Source organism: Pundamilia nyererei, unplaced genomic scaffold (assembly GCF_000239375.1).
Source record: "Pundamilia nyererei isolate P.nyererei 1_Seehausen unplaced genomic scaffold, PunNye1.0 scaffold00040, whole genome shotgun sequence".
Lineage (NCBI taxonomy): Eukaryota > Metazoa > Chordata > Actinopteri > Cichliformes > Cichlidae > Pundamilia > Pundamilia nyererei.
The window spans coordinates 1,148,778-1,166,491 of NW_005187441.1; the positions used below are offsets into that span (position 1 = coordinate 1,148,778).

Here is a 17,714-nt window from a genome sequence, read left to right on the forward strand (position 1 = left end):
AGTAGCAATGTTTCTTTAAAGTAAACGAAACAAAACAAATTTTTGTTTATGTGCATGCCTATTGTTTTGTATGTGGTATACTTGCATTCAGATTATTTTTGTTTTTGTTTTTTTCCTTCTCACCTATCCACAATGCAATGCTGTCCCCCATGACGCACCTCTGCTTGCTGTTACCTGTATGTTAATACGCTTGAATCCCATTGGCCCACTGCCATCATGTGCTCGCTGCCTGCTAATTAAAGACTCAGTCGACTGCCAAAGCAATGAAGCGACCCCTCGAGGCAACTGTAGACCTGGTACTTTGACCTTTCACCTTTTGCTTTGCATGTAGCTTCTTTAATTGTACTGTAGCCACTCACAAAATTTAATTTGGCTCTTTTGTTTTTTGTGAAACCCTGTAAAAGACTTTAATGATATAAATACGTATCATTTATGATCACCAGTGGCAACTCTAGATTGTACTGTACATTTGTTAACTGAACAACTACAATGTAATGTTAAAATAACTCCAGCTATCGCACTTTCTTTAATGTGTTGTTGACGATTGCCCTGCTACGGTGTAGTTTCTCATTGTCCTTGTGATAGTTACAGCAAGTTTCCATTTTTGCCTTCTTGTGCTGTGCATAGACAAATACCAGATTTAGGAAATGTTAGTGTCGACTTGTGTGAGTATACAGTTCAAATCTGCTGTGCTCCTGTTGTGTGTGTGTGTGTGTGTGTGTGTGTGTTGTCGGTGGCTAGGCGTTCCCCCACGGCGTCCTCCAGCCCCTACCAAAGAGACCAGCACTTGAGAAGAGCAACGGAGCGAGCTCCCTGTTCAACCCCAGTGTTTTGCACTACCAGCAGGCGCTGGCCAACGCACAGCTCCAGCAGCCCGCTTTCTTTCCCACAGGTAAGACACGCACGCAGCGCGCAGATGCAGATAGAAGCAAAGCACTCATAGGTATGCGGAGCACGCACGCACACACAGACACACAGCTATCCTCCAAACGTGTTGTTGTTTTGGAGCTTCACACGCATAAAAGAGGGGATTCTCAAATGACCGTTTACATCTGTTTAGCCTAATTTTCATCTTTTGGCATGGATTTATTTGAGTGATGCTAATAAAGGCCTTCGCTGTGAGGGTGTGTTTTCAATATTCACTGCGCCATCCCTAAAACTTTGATCTAGTGCCTGCAAATATAAACACATAATTGCTGCCAGGTGGAAGGGCAGTGCACGCTTTGATCAGAGCAATGAAAGCTATCATATATTACCACCTCAATATGATACACCTGCCAGTCTAATCCCCAAGCATACAAAGGAGCAAAACAAGCCCAACTGTTTCAGCACAAGTGCAATACTAAAATATACAAAATATGGTGAATATTGTTGTTTTGGCGATAATTTTATTCCAGTTTTACCAAATTTATTCAGTGTTTTTTATCCGCAAATGAACACTCTGTCTGCTTCTCACACAGAAAATAGCAGTACCTGAAGGGCCCTTGAGTCACTTGCTAAATGAGTTAACTGCAGCTAATATGGTAGCCTGTAGCCACACTCATGACTCATGAGGATAAGACTCCTATCCCTCGCTCTTCTCACTACCTGCCTGCTCTTTTTGTTTCCCTTGGTACGGGATTCCTAATGGTGCTTCATCCATCCCTTCCTCTGTGTGTATCTGTGTGTGGGGCGTAGCCTGGCTCACAGTTGCATTTTTTTAATAACCTTTTACATTTCAGATAGGTGGGGTTTCTTCAAAGTTAAGATAAAAAGAAAAGTCTCAGGAGTTGTTTGCCTGTAATATGTATGTGATGGAGGCTTACCTGAGTACAGTAAAAACCCCACGTATCTCCATCTGATCTGGATAGAAGCCTGTGCACATCATTGTACTGATACTGCATGATGCTGCTGTCTGGCACACCTCTTCAGTTTTATTCTTGCCTCTTTTTTTTTTGACCAAAGAGTGCGATTTCTTTGTCTGTTTATTTTTTGATATGATCATTTAATCATGTGCAGCTATTCAGAAATTCCAAAACAAGAAACATGCAGAACAGCATGTTGTTGTAAGAAGCCTAACATACAATACGAGCAGGCTCAAGTCTTTTTTAAATATTGTGCAGCCTGAAATGACACATTAATACAATATGTGACCAAAAATGAATATCCTCTGACCTCAGGAAAAACTCCCTGAAAAATGGAAAACTGGACAGACAGACTTACATTAGCGCTGCATTGCACTTTGCTAAACTTGTCCAGATTTTTCCGGACCTAAGTTTGCTTTATGTTAAACTTTGCTGCAGCTGCATATAAACAGTATTCTAACTAATAAATAACTCAACAACTTAATACATCTCTGCTTGCTTTCATAATCAGCCGACATTGCTCCAGTAACAATAGCAACTGAGCTGAGTGAAGTCCTCAAGCCTTTTGGGTTTGGGTTGTTTTTTTTCTGTGTGTCTTGTCTAACCTTGTTGTTCTCCTTCCTCTCGATTAACCCATTTATTTCCTCCTCTCTCTCTCTCTCCCTCTCTCTCTCCCTCTCTGTTTCCCCCCTTTCTCTCTTTATCTTTCTCTGCATGAACACAACAGGGTCAGTCTTGTGCATGACTCCCGCTAGCAGTCTTGGTAGGTTCTGACCTTCTATTTGCTCTCTCACACACACACACACTGTCTGATTTAGGTGCGAGTTTTGGGGGATGGAGGGGTGGGGGTGGGGGTATGAGTGGGCACTATCTGCAGCCCCCCTTGCAGGTGAGACAAAAGGACATGATTCAAACACTTGTGAGTTATTATCAAGCTGCCGTTTTGTTTCACCTGGAAGAGATGTGACTTTTCAGCGCTCGTCTCGCCGCTGACTGACTCTCTTGCTAATGTTTAAAGTGTTAGCGTGGACGCCGCAGACTGATCTGTTCTTAAGCTGTAGGATAGTTTTGTCTGTTTGCTGTGCTGTGTTGATCAGGAAATTTAAATCAGTTTCCCAGAGAAATTACACACAAACCGGAGCATTTGTCGCCGCACAACAGGGGATGGGAATTACCAAAAATTCAGCTGATAACATCAGCAGGTCCAACATTAGCAACAAGGTAAACTAATGACTAGAAATAAGCCCTAACAGCCACTTGGGTTTTTAAGATCTCTCATCTCTGCTGTTTGACTCGTCAGCCCACACGAATTGAAAAGTTCCCATCCCCATGCCATCGATTCATCATAATTGGTGGCTTGTGCCCTTTAATTTCTCTGGGAAAAACAGCAAACTGATTTTCCACATAAATTTCCTTACTTGTGATTGTAATCAGCTTCTCTCCTCTTGTTTTTTTTTCTCCCATGCTCTCTTTTCCTTTCTTTCTTTCTTCCTGACCTCCTTTGCTTTGCATTGTGAATGGTTGCATGCCATCTGCCGGTGTAACCCTAACGATGGCTTGCTGGCTCTCTGTAACATCCGCCACCATCAACACCAACAACAAAAAATAAACAACAACCCCGTCAACATGCACGCACGCACCCATGCACGCACGCACGCACGCACGCACCACAACTGTTACCACAACTACCATAATGCTCCACCTACCTGTCCATTGCTACCACCTCCTTCCCTCTTACCCCCATTCCTCCTCTTCCTCCCCTCTTCCCTTTCCCACCCTCAAAACAAAGTCCCAATGATGTACAGTGCTACGCCTGCTACTGTCTCTGCAGCAACAACTCCTGCCACAAGTGTCCCCTACGCAGCAACAGCACCAGCCAATCAGGTTTGCTCCTTTTAAAGCTTTCTTTCATCAGTCCCCGGAGCTCTGAATAAGTACTGGGCTGCGATAACCTTAACCCACACCTAGCCCATCCCCATCTGTCCATCGGTGCACCTGCACAGAGCACGCTCACACTGGCATGAAAGCCTGTGAGTGGGTGTTTTCTAGACAATTTAAAGCAAAAAGCAGTGTACCTCTTATAAATCACAGCCCCCATTAGGCAAACCCGACAAGCACTTCTTCAGAGCTCCCACATTTGCAAGTAGTAGTTGTGTTGCATTACTTCCTGATTTTTGTGTTTTTTTGCATGTTCTGTTTGTTTTTTGTTTGTTTTTTAAAATTAGTTTTATTTTCCACTTTTCTTGTTGTTGTCGTCAAATAAGCCTCTCCATCTGCAGTAGGGGCCTCATCTGTACTGCTTGTGTGCTCTGCAAACACACACGTTCAAGCAAATACACACAGACGATTTCCGCAGCACCTAACAGCCGGTTCGTAACAGCAGCTATGTTGGATCTATTCCTGTTTTCCACTCCTCTCGGCTTCACCTTTTTACCTTTTCCTGGTTGCAGGATAAAAGGGAGAATAAATCATGTGAGGCAACAGTTCTAGGCTACACTTGTCAGGGTGAGAGACGCAGGGGAAAAAAAAGAAGATCACAGAAGCTGTCTAAAAATGGCCCCTGATCGGCGGCTCTCCTGTTGCCACGTGTCAAGCAAGAGCCAGGGAAGCAAGGCCAGGTTTTTGAATGCCAGAGTGACGCATGTGTGCCCCATTTTAAACCTGGAAATTTCAGCACAATGCTGGCACACCGGCCTCATGCAGCTGGCAATCATTTACTGGTAGTTCTGTATCGAGGTACGCTGAGGACACACGGGCGAGCACATGAAAAATATTTCCACCACACGGCATGTGTGTCTTAATTGAATTTAGGAAAACATTCAACATGACAACACGACGAAAGACGCAAATAAATGCGTAAAATTATCTCACTTATTATAATAGCAGTGCCTACTACTATACCAAGGACCAATATAATCCTTCCCCACCTCTTTTTTCAGACTCTGCTCCTCCATATTTTTCTTTTTTTGTACTTTTGCTTACTGTCTCAATGTGAAAAAAACCCCTTACATTTCCTTGAAATTAAACATTTTCATGATGCCTATAAAAGTGATATCTAACATCAAGATTAGAGCTCTCACCGTAAGAAATGACTGCTCACATTTCAAATTAAAAAAAGGAACATAAATGCTTTCTCCAAGATCCCCTTTCCATCATTAACCACGGGTCTGGTCCCACCACTTGTGCGCTTTATTGCCCCTCATAGGCCAGCAGCGTGTGCACTTCCTGTGAGTCACTGACTCTTCCTGTAATTGGCATGCAGCAGCAGTAGCAGCAGGAAGCAGAGCTGCTCTTTAAAGATGCATGTGGGACAAGGAGCCGGAGAAACACTGACGTCAGCCTTTGCTCTCTGTCTCCGTCTGTCCCCCCCCCACTTACACTCCACCCCCTACCCGACTCTTTCTCTCACCTCCTCTCCAGCCCATATAAAGATCCCTCCAGCTAATGCCAGGTATGAGCAGGGCCTCGGACACAGTTAGCCCTTGTAATCACCAGCTGTGCTGCATTCAGTGCAGTCATAAAAATCATATGGCTTTTCCGAATACACACCCAGGCATTTTCTGAGGGTACGGGGCTGCCGACGTCACTCTGTCCTAAACAGTGGCGCATTTGTCCCGATACTAGCGGCCTGCCGTCAGCTTTTTAGCTTTGATTATTATATTGGTTCTTTAACATAAATCCTGGGCCGAGACAGTTTGAGCCGAACTCGATAATTAATTGGGCGTCGTGTTCAGCCGAGGAAATCTGTGTCTAAAGGGTATTACACACCCCTGTGACGCCAGGATGCTGACACTCGTTAAGACCTCAGGAGTCTGGTCGATTCATGACCTTCTGAACTATTCATGCGACGCACATCGTTGCATGTCCTTGCACATATTAAGCATGTCCTAATGCTGCCGGGGTCTCCAGTTGTGAAGTGCTACATATTACTGGAGATTGTGAAGTTGCAGCACCCTCTGCTGTCGCTGTGCTGCAGTCGACTCAGACTTGCAGCCTAGAGGGGATCGCTTTGGCTGCTGGACTGATGGGAAGATTATGCTCAAGTAGAATTACACATTGTTATGTCGAGGAGCTCTTCAGCTGGAGCATAAGAGTTGGATGCTTCACCTTGCTGTAGAGGGAACCTGCTTTAATTCTTATCACTTAATTAATATTTCATCTTATGAAATTTGCAAACTAGGTCACTGTGATACCGTGCAGTTCTTATAATTAGCTGATATTAAGGCGTAAAAAAGGACGTACAGCAGTTTAAATGTCCGCTGTGATTTCGCAGCACGTCATCTTCGTCTGCTGTCTCTCTGACTCGTTCTGGGCTGAAACACGCTGCTGGTATCACTGCACCAAATCAAAGGCAAACAGGACCTGCAAACAGTTCTTGGCATTAGTTTGTAGCGTCCTATCTGTTAAATCCCACCCATCTGGCAGCCCAAAATTTTTTCCCCTAATTTCCACACTGCACTGCCTTCTCTCTCGACCTGTGCACATCACACGCTCTCTCCCACTGTGGTGACCTCCTGTGATGTGTGGTGTGACCAGCGGCTTCTGTCCTTTGCTGGCCGTCCATTGTCTATTAACAAGCGTCATGTGGCTTTGTTCTGCGTTGGCTTGCTGCCAGTGGCGCCCACATGATGGCAGCCAGCATCTCTCCTACCTGTCAGCCCCCCCCTTATAGACAGTCTCACACTGTCTCGCTTTCTCTTTGTTGTGTGGCGGTTTAGGCTTAATCTCTTAAAGAGAGAATACAAACCGAGGTTACCAGACGAGGGTCAAATGCTATTTGCAAATAGTTAGAAGCTTGGTTCTTATCTGCATGAAACACCAAGCTGGTGATGTTGCCACAGCTCATCAGTAAGACAGATATGTATTATTCACTGGCAAATACTTATCTGTGCTCATCTGACCTTTCTCACACATTGTTGTTGTGGTAAACACCTCCTACCTGTTGCTTTGGTGCCAGTCTGCTTCAGAGAAATGATTATGCACAATATGCCACGTGGACTGAATCTAAAAGGAAAAGTTTCACAGTTCGTCACAGCCTCCTCTTGAGCACATATGAGGAGCTGTAAAGCAGCTGTACTAATTTAACGCTAACCAGCTCAGCTAATGATTTGAAGCAGTGCAAATAACACCCTGAGATAAGTTTGAGTTGTTCCTACTTCAACACCTCCACACCTGGCTGTTTTTTAAAATTAAAAAAATATATATTGTTATAGTTATTGCATTATTGTAAAGGAGGCTTTAGAAACTGTCAGACTAACAAGGACTTTGTTTAATCAGACAAAAGGCAGATTTGATCCAGATCTAGCTTTATATTTGATCTGACATTAAATTGATCAGAAATGTCACAATATAAAATGCATTTATGGGTAATGGAATCATATTTCTATTAGGTCTGAATTTTGCAGAGATAACAAAGATCCATAATGTTACATCATCCACGTTTATCATATTAAAATACTACTGTGTCATGCAAGCACAGCTGAGACTTTGCAGGTTTTGTCTATAGTCTCAAAATCTCCTTTAAAAAACGAGCTTTTTTTCTGAAGCTCAATAAAGATATGCCAATAACAGCTGAATAATCTGGATGTAGCAGGTACCATTTACCAGTACCATTTAATGAAGATGCCAGTTGAGGACCTTTTCTATCTGTTGTGGTAACAGCAAGGGCCCGCAGGCAGCAGGTGCTGTATGAAATCTTCAGCTCGAACAGCTGTCATTTATTAGAACCAAAATAAAATGATTAGAGATGCACCAATTGCTATTTTTTAATGATTCCAACAACGTCAATGACAACACATTCAAACAAAAATCAACTTTGCTTCAATGCAGAATATTATTTTCATAATAAATTAGTTGTTAGACTTTACAATTAAATAGTCTTCTCTGTGTGAAACTAACAAAAATGGAGTGCTTTTCTCCTGGAAGGGAGAAAACGCTGAAAATGAGTTTTACACACATATTTATCTGATATACGATACTTATACAAAAACAAAAGCAGGTGCAGCAGAATTATCGAAGAAAATAAAGTTCAGGTACTACATTTATCAGTGTGTTAAAAGCTGCTAAGTAACAGGACGTCGACACTTTTCTGTTTTTCACTCATCTTCATATTTTTCCACTTATCTGCTTTGATCCTTTGCTCATACCGAGGCTGCTGGCTTGTGGCTAGCTCGAAACTCCGAACAGCTTTAGCTTTAACCACTTTTTCTTTGTTAGCTTCTTTAAAATGTTTGACTAGGTGACGGGGATTTAAGTGTCTTATTAGGTTTGTTGTTAGGAATGCTAGAAAGCCACAGAGGGTGACGCTCAGATTTATTGCTTCTTTACTCGGCACATTTTGCATTAGATAGCAACATGCTCCACTTGAATACAGGGTTGCTTGTAGCTGGATATGGGGCTCTGTGTATTTATACAGTAATAGGGAGAAAACCCTAACAATCAAACAACCCCTACAAGCAAAAACTTGGCGACAGTGGGAAAGAAAAACTCAATTTTAACAGGAAGAAACCTCGGGCAGAAACAGGCTCAGAGCAGGTCAGCTGTCTGACAGGTTGGGGGTGAGAGGAGGAAGATTGTGTTTTACAATATTTCTGATCAATTTTATGTAATCTTAGAAATAAACAAAGTTGATTTTCTTCCAAAAACATTTCCACATTTTTTTAGGTGTAGTGCTAGTCTTTTGATTTATAAAGAATTTCCAAAACTTTTAAACACAATAGTGTGTGCAGATAAAGTTGTATTTCTGTCTTATAGGTAAACTGAAACGCTCTCTCTCTTTTTTTCTTTGTCGTTGCTTTCTCTGTCTCTGTCTCGCAGATTATCCTGAAGTAAGAGTCAGGAAGGGAACGGAGTGTCAAGAAGCTGCACTAGGAAACCCAAAACATCCCCTCTGTAAATACTACCTAACCTCTCCCATAGAGGTCCAGCAACCTGCATGCTAAGAGTGTAACACTTCAATTTAACCATAAGAACTGCAGTACCGGTGTAACACACACACACACACACACACACACAGGAAAAAATAAAAAGATATATACTGTATGTATTGCTAGAAAAAAAAACTATTAACAATAAAACATCAAAAAATATTCTTATGTATAGTACATACATAGCAGACACACTATAGAGGTCATTTTAACAACTGTTCTCTCAGAATACCGTGGATCTCCTCTTCTTGCATATTTATTCTAAAAACCAACCTGCACAATATTCATCCCTTTGGTTAGTCAAGAAAAACACAGATGTTTGATTTGCACTATATGAAAGTATAGTGTTTAATGTTGAAGACAAGGAAGAGTCACAGAGACCCCATGCACAACACACCTACGCACGCGATGCTTTCACGAGGGTTTTTCGTCTTGAGGTCGTTGCTTTTCTCTCTACAAAAGTTGAATGTCCTCGGGGCAGCCAGGCTCATGAGCTCTTCGTGTGATTGTCCCTGCGAGGGCTCCTCCGCGACCCTCATCTGCCACCCGATGCTGTTAAGATGCCATGATGAAGCTCCTCCCTCCCTTCCCTCTGCCAACTTTTCATCTCTGGAAACATCTTGCCAAAGTTGAGGCTTGGAAGAGGTCACTTTTTTTTTTTCTTTTGCCATTGCCCACACTGCAAATAGGACCCACTCGCCATCTTTTTTAGTTGCGTTGCTGTCAGATCTTTGATAGATTGTGCATGCAGTCGTGACAGGAGAAGTCGGAAGATAGTCGTGGCCATTACCGAAAAAGCCTGAAGGCTGGGGTGTGTGCCAAGGGCTCAGCAAAGCGCGAAGGTTTGTTCCAGACATGCCAAGCCTTGTGCGTGTGTGCGTGTGCGTGCGTGTGCATGTGTGCGTGTGTGTTAGAGACTGATGGTCTGCCGGCAGACTGGGACTTAAAGTGGGATCTGGCACATGATGGTGACACCAAGCCTGGTAGGAGAGCTTTTTACCTGGAGGAGGGTGAAGGATTTAAGTGCTAAGACTAAACAATTAAAAAAAGAAAACACAAAAAAAAAAACGGTGCATTCGACGACACTCGTCAAGCAAACAGATGACTTGAACTTCAACTGGAGGGCTATCTGTGACCGTCGGTTGTTCTGTCCAACCCTACTATCACCGATAATCCTGTTCCATTTTAGAAAACTGTAGAAGTGCCTAAAAAAATTACTCATCAACAACACTTGCATCCAGAGTGTATCACTAAAAAGTCACAGACACAACACACTGGGCTGTCGAGAGCTACAAGGACTCTTTGGGGAAAAGACATCACACTTTTTGGCGTCCCTGGAAGGAGATTTCCAGCTAAGCGCTCATTAACATCACAAGTGACTTTACTGAAAAAGAAACGTAAGAAACGACAAATCAAAAATAGCTTTGTAGAATGTTTGGTGACTTTCACAGTGTACCATTGTTTCTTACCATGGTTCTGAATAGTTTACATGAGGAACGTGAGTGAGACAAACATGTATTGTAAACTGTGTAATGTATGTAAAGTGTCTCTTATTTTGAGAGTTTATATTCATGGTTCTAGAAATGTATTCAAAGTTATTTAAGAGTTTGTGTTGTGTCTACTATCAAAGTATGTTTGAACCTCCCCCCCTCTCTAAAAAAAATCCCTCCACCTCCTGGAACAATCATTTGTTTTTGTTTTTTTAGAGCATAAAATGTTCTTTGGTCATTTTACACCAACATTTTTTTCTTTTTCTTTTTTTGTATTTTGACGACTAGCGGTGTGTTTTAACTCATTATACTAAATTTTATTTGACATTCTTCAAAATTCGGATGTAATTTCATGGTGCTTGATTAACATCGACAATCCACAATCATGCTTTTTTTTTTGAGTTTCATTCACTTTGAATGTCCTCACACACGTTCTGATCTGTGTGTAATATTTGTGGAAGGTGGTTTAAAAGAAAAATTTCTATTTTGTTGTAATTTATCTTATGTTACTCTTGGTCAAAATTTTAGTCAGAAAAAGAAAACACAATGTTGTAAACTATTCTATTTTGAAATGAATGTAATTTATTGAGCTGTGCTACGTTCTGCACGGTTGGTCATTTCAAGGTCTAACCCGTAGGGGGCCGGCGAATGAGAAGTTGCGCACGTCTTGAGTGGGAGGGGTTTAAACGTCGACCCGCCCTCAGCCCTCCCCTCGATGGAAAGCTACTGGACCTTTCTTGCCTTCTCATCCATAGAAACGATCACGGTGTTGCAGTAATGAGCATAGTTATAGAGTTGCTTGTGTTGTTGGGAAAAAAAATGTTTATTGTATAGATGACATTTTACCAAAAAAAGCAAAGAAAATTTCAAAAAAGATGTACTTTTCACTCTAGTATAATAGTATTTCATAACATAACTTGTTGCAGTGGCAACCAGATGTTGCAATTACTAAAGTTGGGTATTTTTGTAAATGACATTGTTAAGTTGGTTTTTGTTTCTGTTTTTTTTTCTTTGCTAGAACACTGTACAAGGTAGATTGTAAAGAAGATATGAACATTTCTTATTCTTCTCTGAGATTATGACAATGACCTAATATTTTCATTAGTAAGTAACAGCCTCTATAGTGCTGTGACTGTAACACTTAGAGATATAAAATTCATCGATGTTACATAGATTACATATAAATATATATAAAATATATATATATATAAATATAAGAACTAAATAATCTATAAATTAATAAGATGTTCAACTTTCCCCCTGACAAAGGACCTCTAGGTTCCACACAGATACATTTTATTCGAGGCTTATGTATCACTAGTCTTTAGGATTGCACTTTCATATTGTTTATTGATCTGTTCTGTTTTTCACTTCCTTCAAGGGTAAATCTGTTCATCAGTAAATGGCAGATATTACCAGTAAATGACTTCAATTCAACACGTTGCATGAGAGAAAACAATCTTTTCTTTTCTTACTAAATTATAACGTACTGAATGTTTCTAGTGAATAAAAAAAAATGTCTGTACACAAAATGTCCTTATTTGGTGCCCCCTGTGTATGGACTTTCTCTTGAAATGTTTTTTTTTAATTGTGTTAACAATGATTGACTGATGGTAACAGCACTTTCTGAGCAGTTGGCCGACTGAGCAGACTCAACTTATCCAAACACTTTGCCTTATCTTGAGTCCATCGTACTTAAGGTTTTATGTTTTAAAGAGCTCTTATGAAATTTATTAAACAGACCTAAGTGGGTCTCTCTCTTTCTCTTCTCAAATCCCTTCAGAGTTTCATTTGAACTATGAATCTTTATATCGGAAATCATTTTTTTAAGGTTCTAACATATGCGTCACAAGGCCAAAAGTGAGAGGAGACTGCAGCAGAGCAAACAGTCACCGATCTTTACTTCCTGTCTCCCAAATCTGTGAGTGAAATCGTTTGGGTCCCATTGCCTTACAATGGAACATGCAATTCACAGCTTTAGCCAGCAGAGGACACTATACCAGAGACTGAAGGTTAAGAAGTGTGGCTGCCTGTGTCATCATTGTTGCAGTGTACCTCACCAACAAAGTCAAGACATGAAAACCAATTGACAAGAAGACCCACGTCAGATTTCTAGTTTCAGTGTAAACATTTTTAAATGTTTTTTTTTTTGCATATATTTTGTGCTACTTTATGTTTCTATAGTCAAATGTTTCTTTGGTTCCAGCAAGATAGTGTAAAATCTATTGAAAGAAAGAAATAAAGAAAATTAAAGTAATGATTTTTGCTTTGGATCTCGTTTGTGTCACACTCTCTCTTCAGTAACCCACAGAGATGTTTGCTCTAAGTAGTAACAGTACTGTAGCTCTGTCTACTGCAGTGCCGAACATCCTGCTTTACCCAGAGTTTTTATTAGAGGCCCTCTCAAGGGCCCCTGGTGGTCCCTAAAGCCCACTGCCTTAAAAGCAAATAAACATCAGCTCTCATGAAAAGAGATTATAAAGCTGCGTGCATTAAAACATCTGAGAGTTGCAGCATGAAGTTTTTGCCAGAGTTGATAAAACATAATGAGAGGACCCAAGAGCAGGACAAGTAAGCGCTTTTTCCATTATTTATTTTCTGCCATTTCCCGTTACTGCAGTGGAGTAGTGCTTTTCTGAAGGGGGGAAAGCAGCTATGAGGGGTTATTAGTATCACAATGGTAATGTGTAGTTAACTGCCGTTTGATGACAGCAGTGGACGGGCCTCTCAGCAGCTGCACTTATCATGTGTCACTAATTAGATAATAGCCTTCTTAAATTCATTACGATGAGCTGCAGTCCTCGTTGAACAAATGACACGAACACAGCCTCCCTTCTCTAGTGCTCTTGATATTTACACTACAACTAGAACAAAGTAATCACAGAGGATATAGCTAACACAAACTATAATAAATAAAAAACACAGGTTATTGCAGAAACATGGTGACAAAGATTAACTGTAAAGAAAGTAAAAAGAATCATCATAAAAATGCCCCCAAAATTTGTTTGAATTTCAGCCTCTGTCCAGATTATTTGTTCCTGTCTTGCAGCACGTCTTTACACAGTTATTACACCCATTGATATCTGATGCTTGGTTGACAGTCCAGCAGCAGGTTGTTTTTTTTTTTCTTTTAGCAAATCCAAAACACAAGCTAATATACAGACATGGGCTGCTATGGCTCCAGAGACTGGCAGGCCAAAGTGCTTTCCTGCAATACAAGACAAAAAAAGAGCCTCCACGCCCTGCACCACTCATATTTCCCTGGGCACACTTAACCATAAGTGGTTAAACCATTAATTCTGAGTGTATTATATCTGATACATGAGTTTTTGAGATTTCTTAGTTTTCCAATAAAAACCTAAATTAATAACGATACATTTTAAGCAATAAATGTAAATAAAAAATGCCAGATGTACCAAGTATGAGACAAATTAAAACTTATATAAATGCAAATTAATATTTTTAATTACTTTTTTGTTAAAAGGTTCAGCAGAATCTACATTTCTTTAGAAAATTGATTTTTCTGGCATGGTTCAGAAACCTTTAAAGGATTAAATGTGTAGGAAAATTGTTTAAGTGCTCAATCACAGTGCATTATGCAGAACCTTCACATTTGTGCTTAACACTGTCCCCTTCTGGTTGATCTGGTCGTCTAAGATGCAGTTTAAATGGAAACCCTTTAAAAGACTTACTATGTGTTTATACAGTGGTTCTGCTGGAGGTTTATTCCTATTAAGAGGGAGTTTTTCTTTCCCACTGTTGCCAAGTGTCTGCTGACAGGGGTTTTCTCTCTGTTATTCCCTTTATCTTATGATATAAAGCATCATGAGGCGAATGTTGTTGTGATTTGGTGCCATAAAAATAAAAATAAACTGAAATTGCAGAGTGGAAATTTGACATGTTCACCTTTTTAACAAATTATTCAGTTCACCTGAGGCTTCAGTTAACATCCCTCAGAAGAGCTCAGAGTCAAGCATCATATGTTGACACTGTCTTGAGAAATTATGTGCTGCAAACCAAGTCCAAGCCTCTGGCTTTGTCTTGTGCCTCTCATTGGCTGCTGACAGCATTCCTCACAGATTAGCTTATATTTCCGTTTAAAACGAGGTCAAAAACAATTATGTCACAGCAGCCTCTCTTATTTCTTTTCCATCACATCTGTGCTCTGCTCCCTGTTGCCATGTGGCACTAATCTCCCTCCATATCTTCCAGGAAATAGTAGCATCCAGTGGATGAAGCACACCAGAGGCGTGGATTCCCAGCACTGTTGTCTTCTATAAGCCAAAGAGTGCTCTTCGCCTTTAACTCCACTGTACCCCACTGTGCAGGGGAAATGTAGTGTTAGCCTTTTATTTTGTCGGCACATAAAAAGATGCGCCGTCTAGTTGTTTCTAATAATAGCCGATCTTATTTTAACTGCACCGACGCCTTATTGCATTATGGATGCCTCCGGAATGGTGTCCCTTCAAGATAGCGTGGGAATATTTCAGTAGAAGGCAGTGTGGCTGTGCATCTCAGGGCTAAATGCTCCAGCATCATTCGGCCGCCTATAACTGCAAGAGCATCTCGTTTACCGGAGGCTGTGTCATGCCTGTAGCGTGAGTCTGGGCTGCTGTGCACGGGCATGCGTTTCTTTGATCCGCTGCTGATCACTTTATTCTCTGCATGCCGGATTTAACTCCGCGGGAGCGCTATGCGGGAGTATAAGGTGGTGGTGCTCGGCAGCGGCGGGGTGGGGAAGTCCGCGCTGACGGTCCAGTTTGTCACCGGGACATTTATAGAAAAGTACGACCCGACCATTGAAGATTTCTACAGGAAGGAGATCGAGGTGGACTCCTCTCCGTCGGTGCTGGAGATCCTCGACACGGCCGGCACCGAGCAGTTCGCCTCAATGAGAGACCTTTACATCAGAAACGGCCAGGGCTTCATCCTGGTCTACAGCCTGGTCAACCAGCAAAGTTTTCAGGACATCAAACCCATGAGAGATCAGATCATCAGGGTGAAAAGGTGAGAGGCTTTCCAGTTTGCTGTAATTCATTGTAATTCTAAATAAATGCTCTGATGCCACAGACAAAAGGCAGCAAAAAAAACAAAACCGTCTTAGGGGCCTTAAATAGCCATATTGGGGCAATAAGGACCCCGGAAGTTGTCTGTGTTGGTGAAGGAATGTTAAGGATATGATAATAAATATTTACACCTTGATTCAAATAAATAAAACAGTCACATTTAACAGTAAACATGCTTGGAGTACCCCATGGAGCCCCTCCAGGGCCTCTATAAATGTAATGAACCCCCCACACACACATACAAATCAGTATTTTGTTTTGTTTTTGTTTTGTTTTTTTCATTTTAAACTGAGGCTGAGAAACATCACAAAACTGCCATCCTCTCCATGTCTTCCCTCCTCTTCCTCTTCCTCTTCCTCTCTCACCCCCACGCTCTCCTCCAGTCCTTCGTGAGAAGCTGCATCCCGCTCATATGTTCTTCATAAGAGCCCAGCTGCGGCTCACCTGTCACACATCAACCCGCTGAACTCTCCCAGGGTTTGATATTCTCTGCGTCTCTCACACATGACTAACTCTGCACGGCTTTGATCAGCTCAGTCCATTACTCAACACATCCCCTGAGCTCATCTCACAGCCTGGGAGTGAGAGAGAGTGGGAGAAAGGCTGTGGTCTATCCTTTTCGGTAGTGACACATTGGAATTTCTTTTTTTTTTTGGCTCAGAGTCTTGTGTAAATGTGTGAGCCTGTGACTCCAGGGTGCAACTGGAGTGAAACGTATTTTTCTTTGTTTTATTCCCAACAAAAGCGCATCATTATGACTTCTTCAATAGAAAAATGTTTTATAACTGTTGTTGTTTTGATGCCAGCAGCTGACAGACGAGCGATTGATGCTACTTTTCATGGATGTTCAGTGAAGATGGGGGAGTGTTAGGTGTGGTTATGTTAGGGCAAAAAAAATCCCCACTAAAAGTGCCCCACTTTAAATCAGCGAAGAAGACATGCAGACGGAAACCAAAGTGAGATAGGAGCTCTGACTCATGCAGTGGTCTTACATGAGCATCATCATTGGGGGGAAGGGGGGGGGTGTATGCACTTCATTATCATCAGAAAGAGAAAAGAAAAAAATCCTGTCATTACACTTAATATCGCCCCCTTTTCTGCTTGTTGAACATGAGTGTTGTGACTTTTATAATTTCACCAGTAGAGTATTGCTGCGGCGCTTTCCATCTGCCTCCCAGGAGTGAACTCGGTGCTTCTCTTGTGGTGTGGACGTCACAGGCCGAGTGGAAGCTCGAGAGCGTCACAGCTGACGATGCACAGTGATGGCGAATGCGTGGGGGTGGGGCGGGGGGACTCCTTTATATTAATTTAATAGTAATGATGGATAAAAAAGTGCCCCAGCACCCAAAGCGGCTGCCCACACTGCAGCAGCCATCGCCGTCCTCAAGTGTATACCTATAAATATTTCATGCTTGTATTTCACACTGCGCTGGCTTTGAAGTGGGCCTTGTTACTGTATGTGCAAAGCCGCAGATAAGTAAAACACCCTTAAGTAGACTTGAAAACATAATATTGTTGTTGAGTTTTGTGCAGAGACATTATTACACAAAAATTAAGTGTTTGCATGTTCTCCCTGTGCCTCGCTGTACCTGACTTCCTCTCACACTCTTAATGACATGCATGATTGTAAATAGCTGCTTAAAATTGGTCTTAGGTGTGAATGCTGTGTGAACTTGAATGGTCAGTGAGGCTAGAAACGGTGGTCAGTCACAGTCTGTGACAAAAGTAGAAGTACTAGCAAGATCTACTCGGTTATTTACTTGATCTCGTTAAGGTGTCCGTCACAATCGGCTCCTGCTCTCCATTAGCTGTCTTTAGAAAAACAGCCTCCCTCCTCCCAAACTTGTTGCTGAGCCAGCAGCAGTAACAACGAGCCTCACACAGAGATATAGTATGTGCCCACTCACCAGAACTTAATGGGATTGTGTTGGGTTGAAAGCCAAGAAGACATCGGGCCTCCATTAGGCAGTCATATAAACCAGAATGCTTATGCAAGGCTTTCCATGTGCCAAGCATGGACAAGAAGTGAGATATGCTGTTTGGTTAAGGAGGCATGAATCCATAGTCTCATAGTCCACTCGTTGTATGACAGATCAGCTACCCAACCTAAAGAAAACCCGAATGTAATGTCATAGTTAACAGTTTACTAAAATTAATGGACAACACAGGGTAACCATTAAAAAACATCTCACTAAACTAAAAAGTGGCTAATAGCTAAAATTGTGAGCTAATATTATGACCTCTGTTGCAGAATTTCTTGCCAAAATTCTGCTTAAGCAGCTAAAACTGTTAGCCTAATATTCTGAAATAGTTAGCTAAAAGTATAATCAAAAAAACTTGTAAATTCTGTTAAGTGAAACGTGATTAGCTAAAAGTGTGGCTGCTAGA

General features: G+C 41.6%; 2 protein-coding genes across 17 annotated transcripts in view; both read left to right on the top strand.

Moving 5' to 3' along the window:
- The window catches only part of mbnl2 (muscleblind-like splicing regulator 2), a 49,923-nt gene extending 41,042 nt beyond the window's left edge, over positions 1-8,881 (top strand). For 5 of the 16 annotated variants that reach the window (XM_005730907.1, XM_005730911.1, XM_005730908.1 and 2 more), the window contains 4 exons: positions 243-296; positions 742-892; positions 2,572-2,607; positions 8,661-8,881. In XM_005730907.1, the coding sequence (XP_005730964.1) occupies positions 243-296; positions 742-892; positions 2,572-2,607; positions 8,661-8,785 (366 nt within the window). In that variant the 3' untranslated portion in view covers positions 8,786-8,881. Of the gene's footprint in view, positions 1-242; positions 297-741; positions 893-2,571; positions 2,608-3,633; positions 3,729-4,108; positions 4,581-8,660 lie in introns of those variants that run through there. The other 11 variants (XR_001290349.1, XR_001290346.1, XR_001290347.1 and 8 more) reach the window with 11 other exon arrangements.
- A 5,634-nt stretch (positions 8,882-14,515) lies between these two features.
- Positions 14,516-17,714, top strand: part of LOC102213376 (ras-related protein Rap-2a-like) — a 15,238-nt gene continuing 12,039 nt past the window's right edge. Inside the window, exon 1 of the mRNA XM_005730924.1 lies at positions 14,516-15,267. Coding sequence (XP_005730981.1) covers positions 14,954-15,267 — 314 coding nt within the window. The 5' untranslated portion in view covers positions 14,516-14,953. The remainder of the gene's footprint in view (positions 15,268-17,714) is intronic.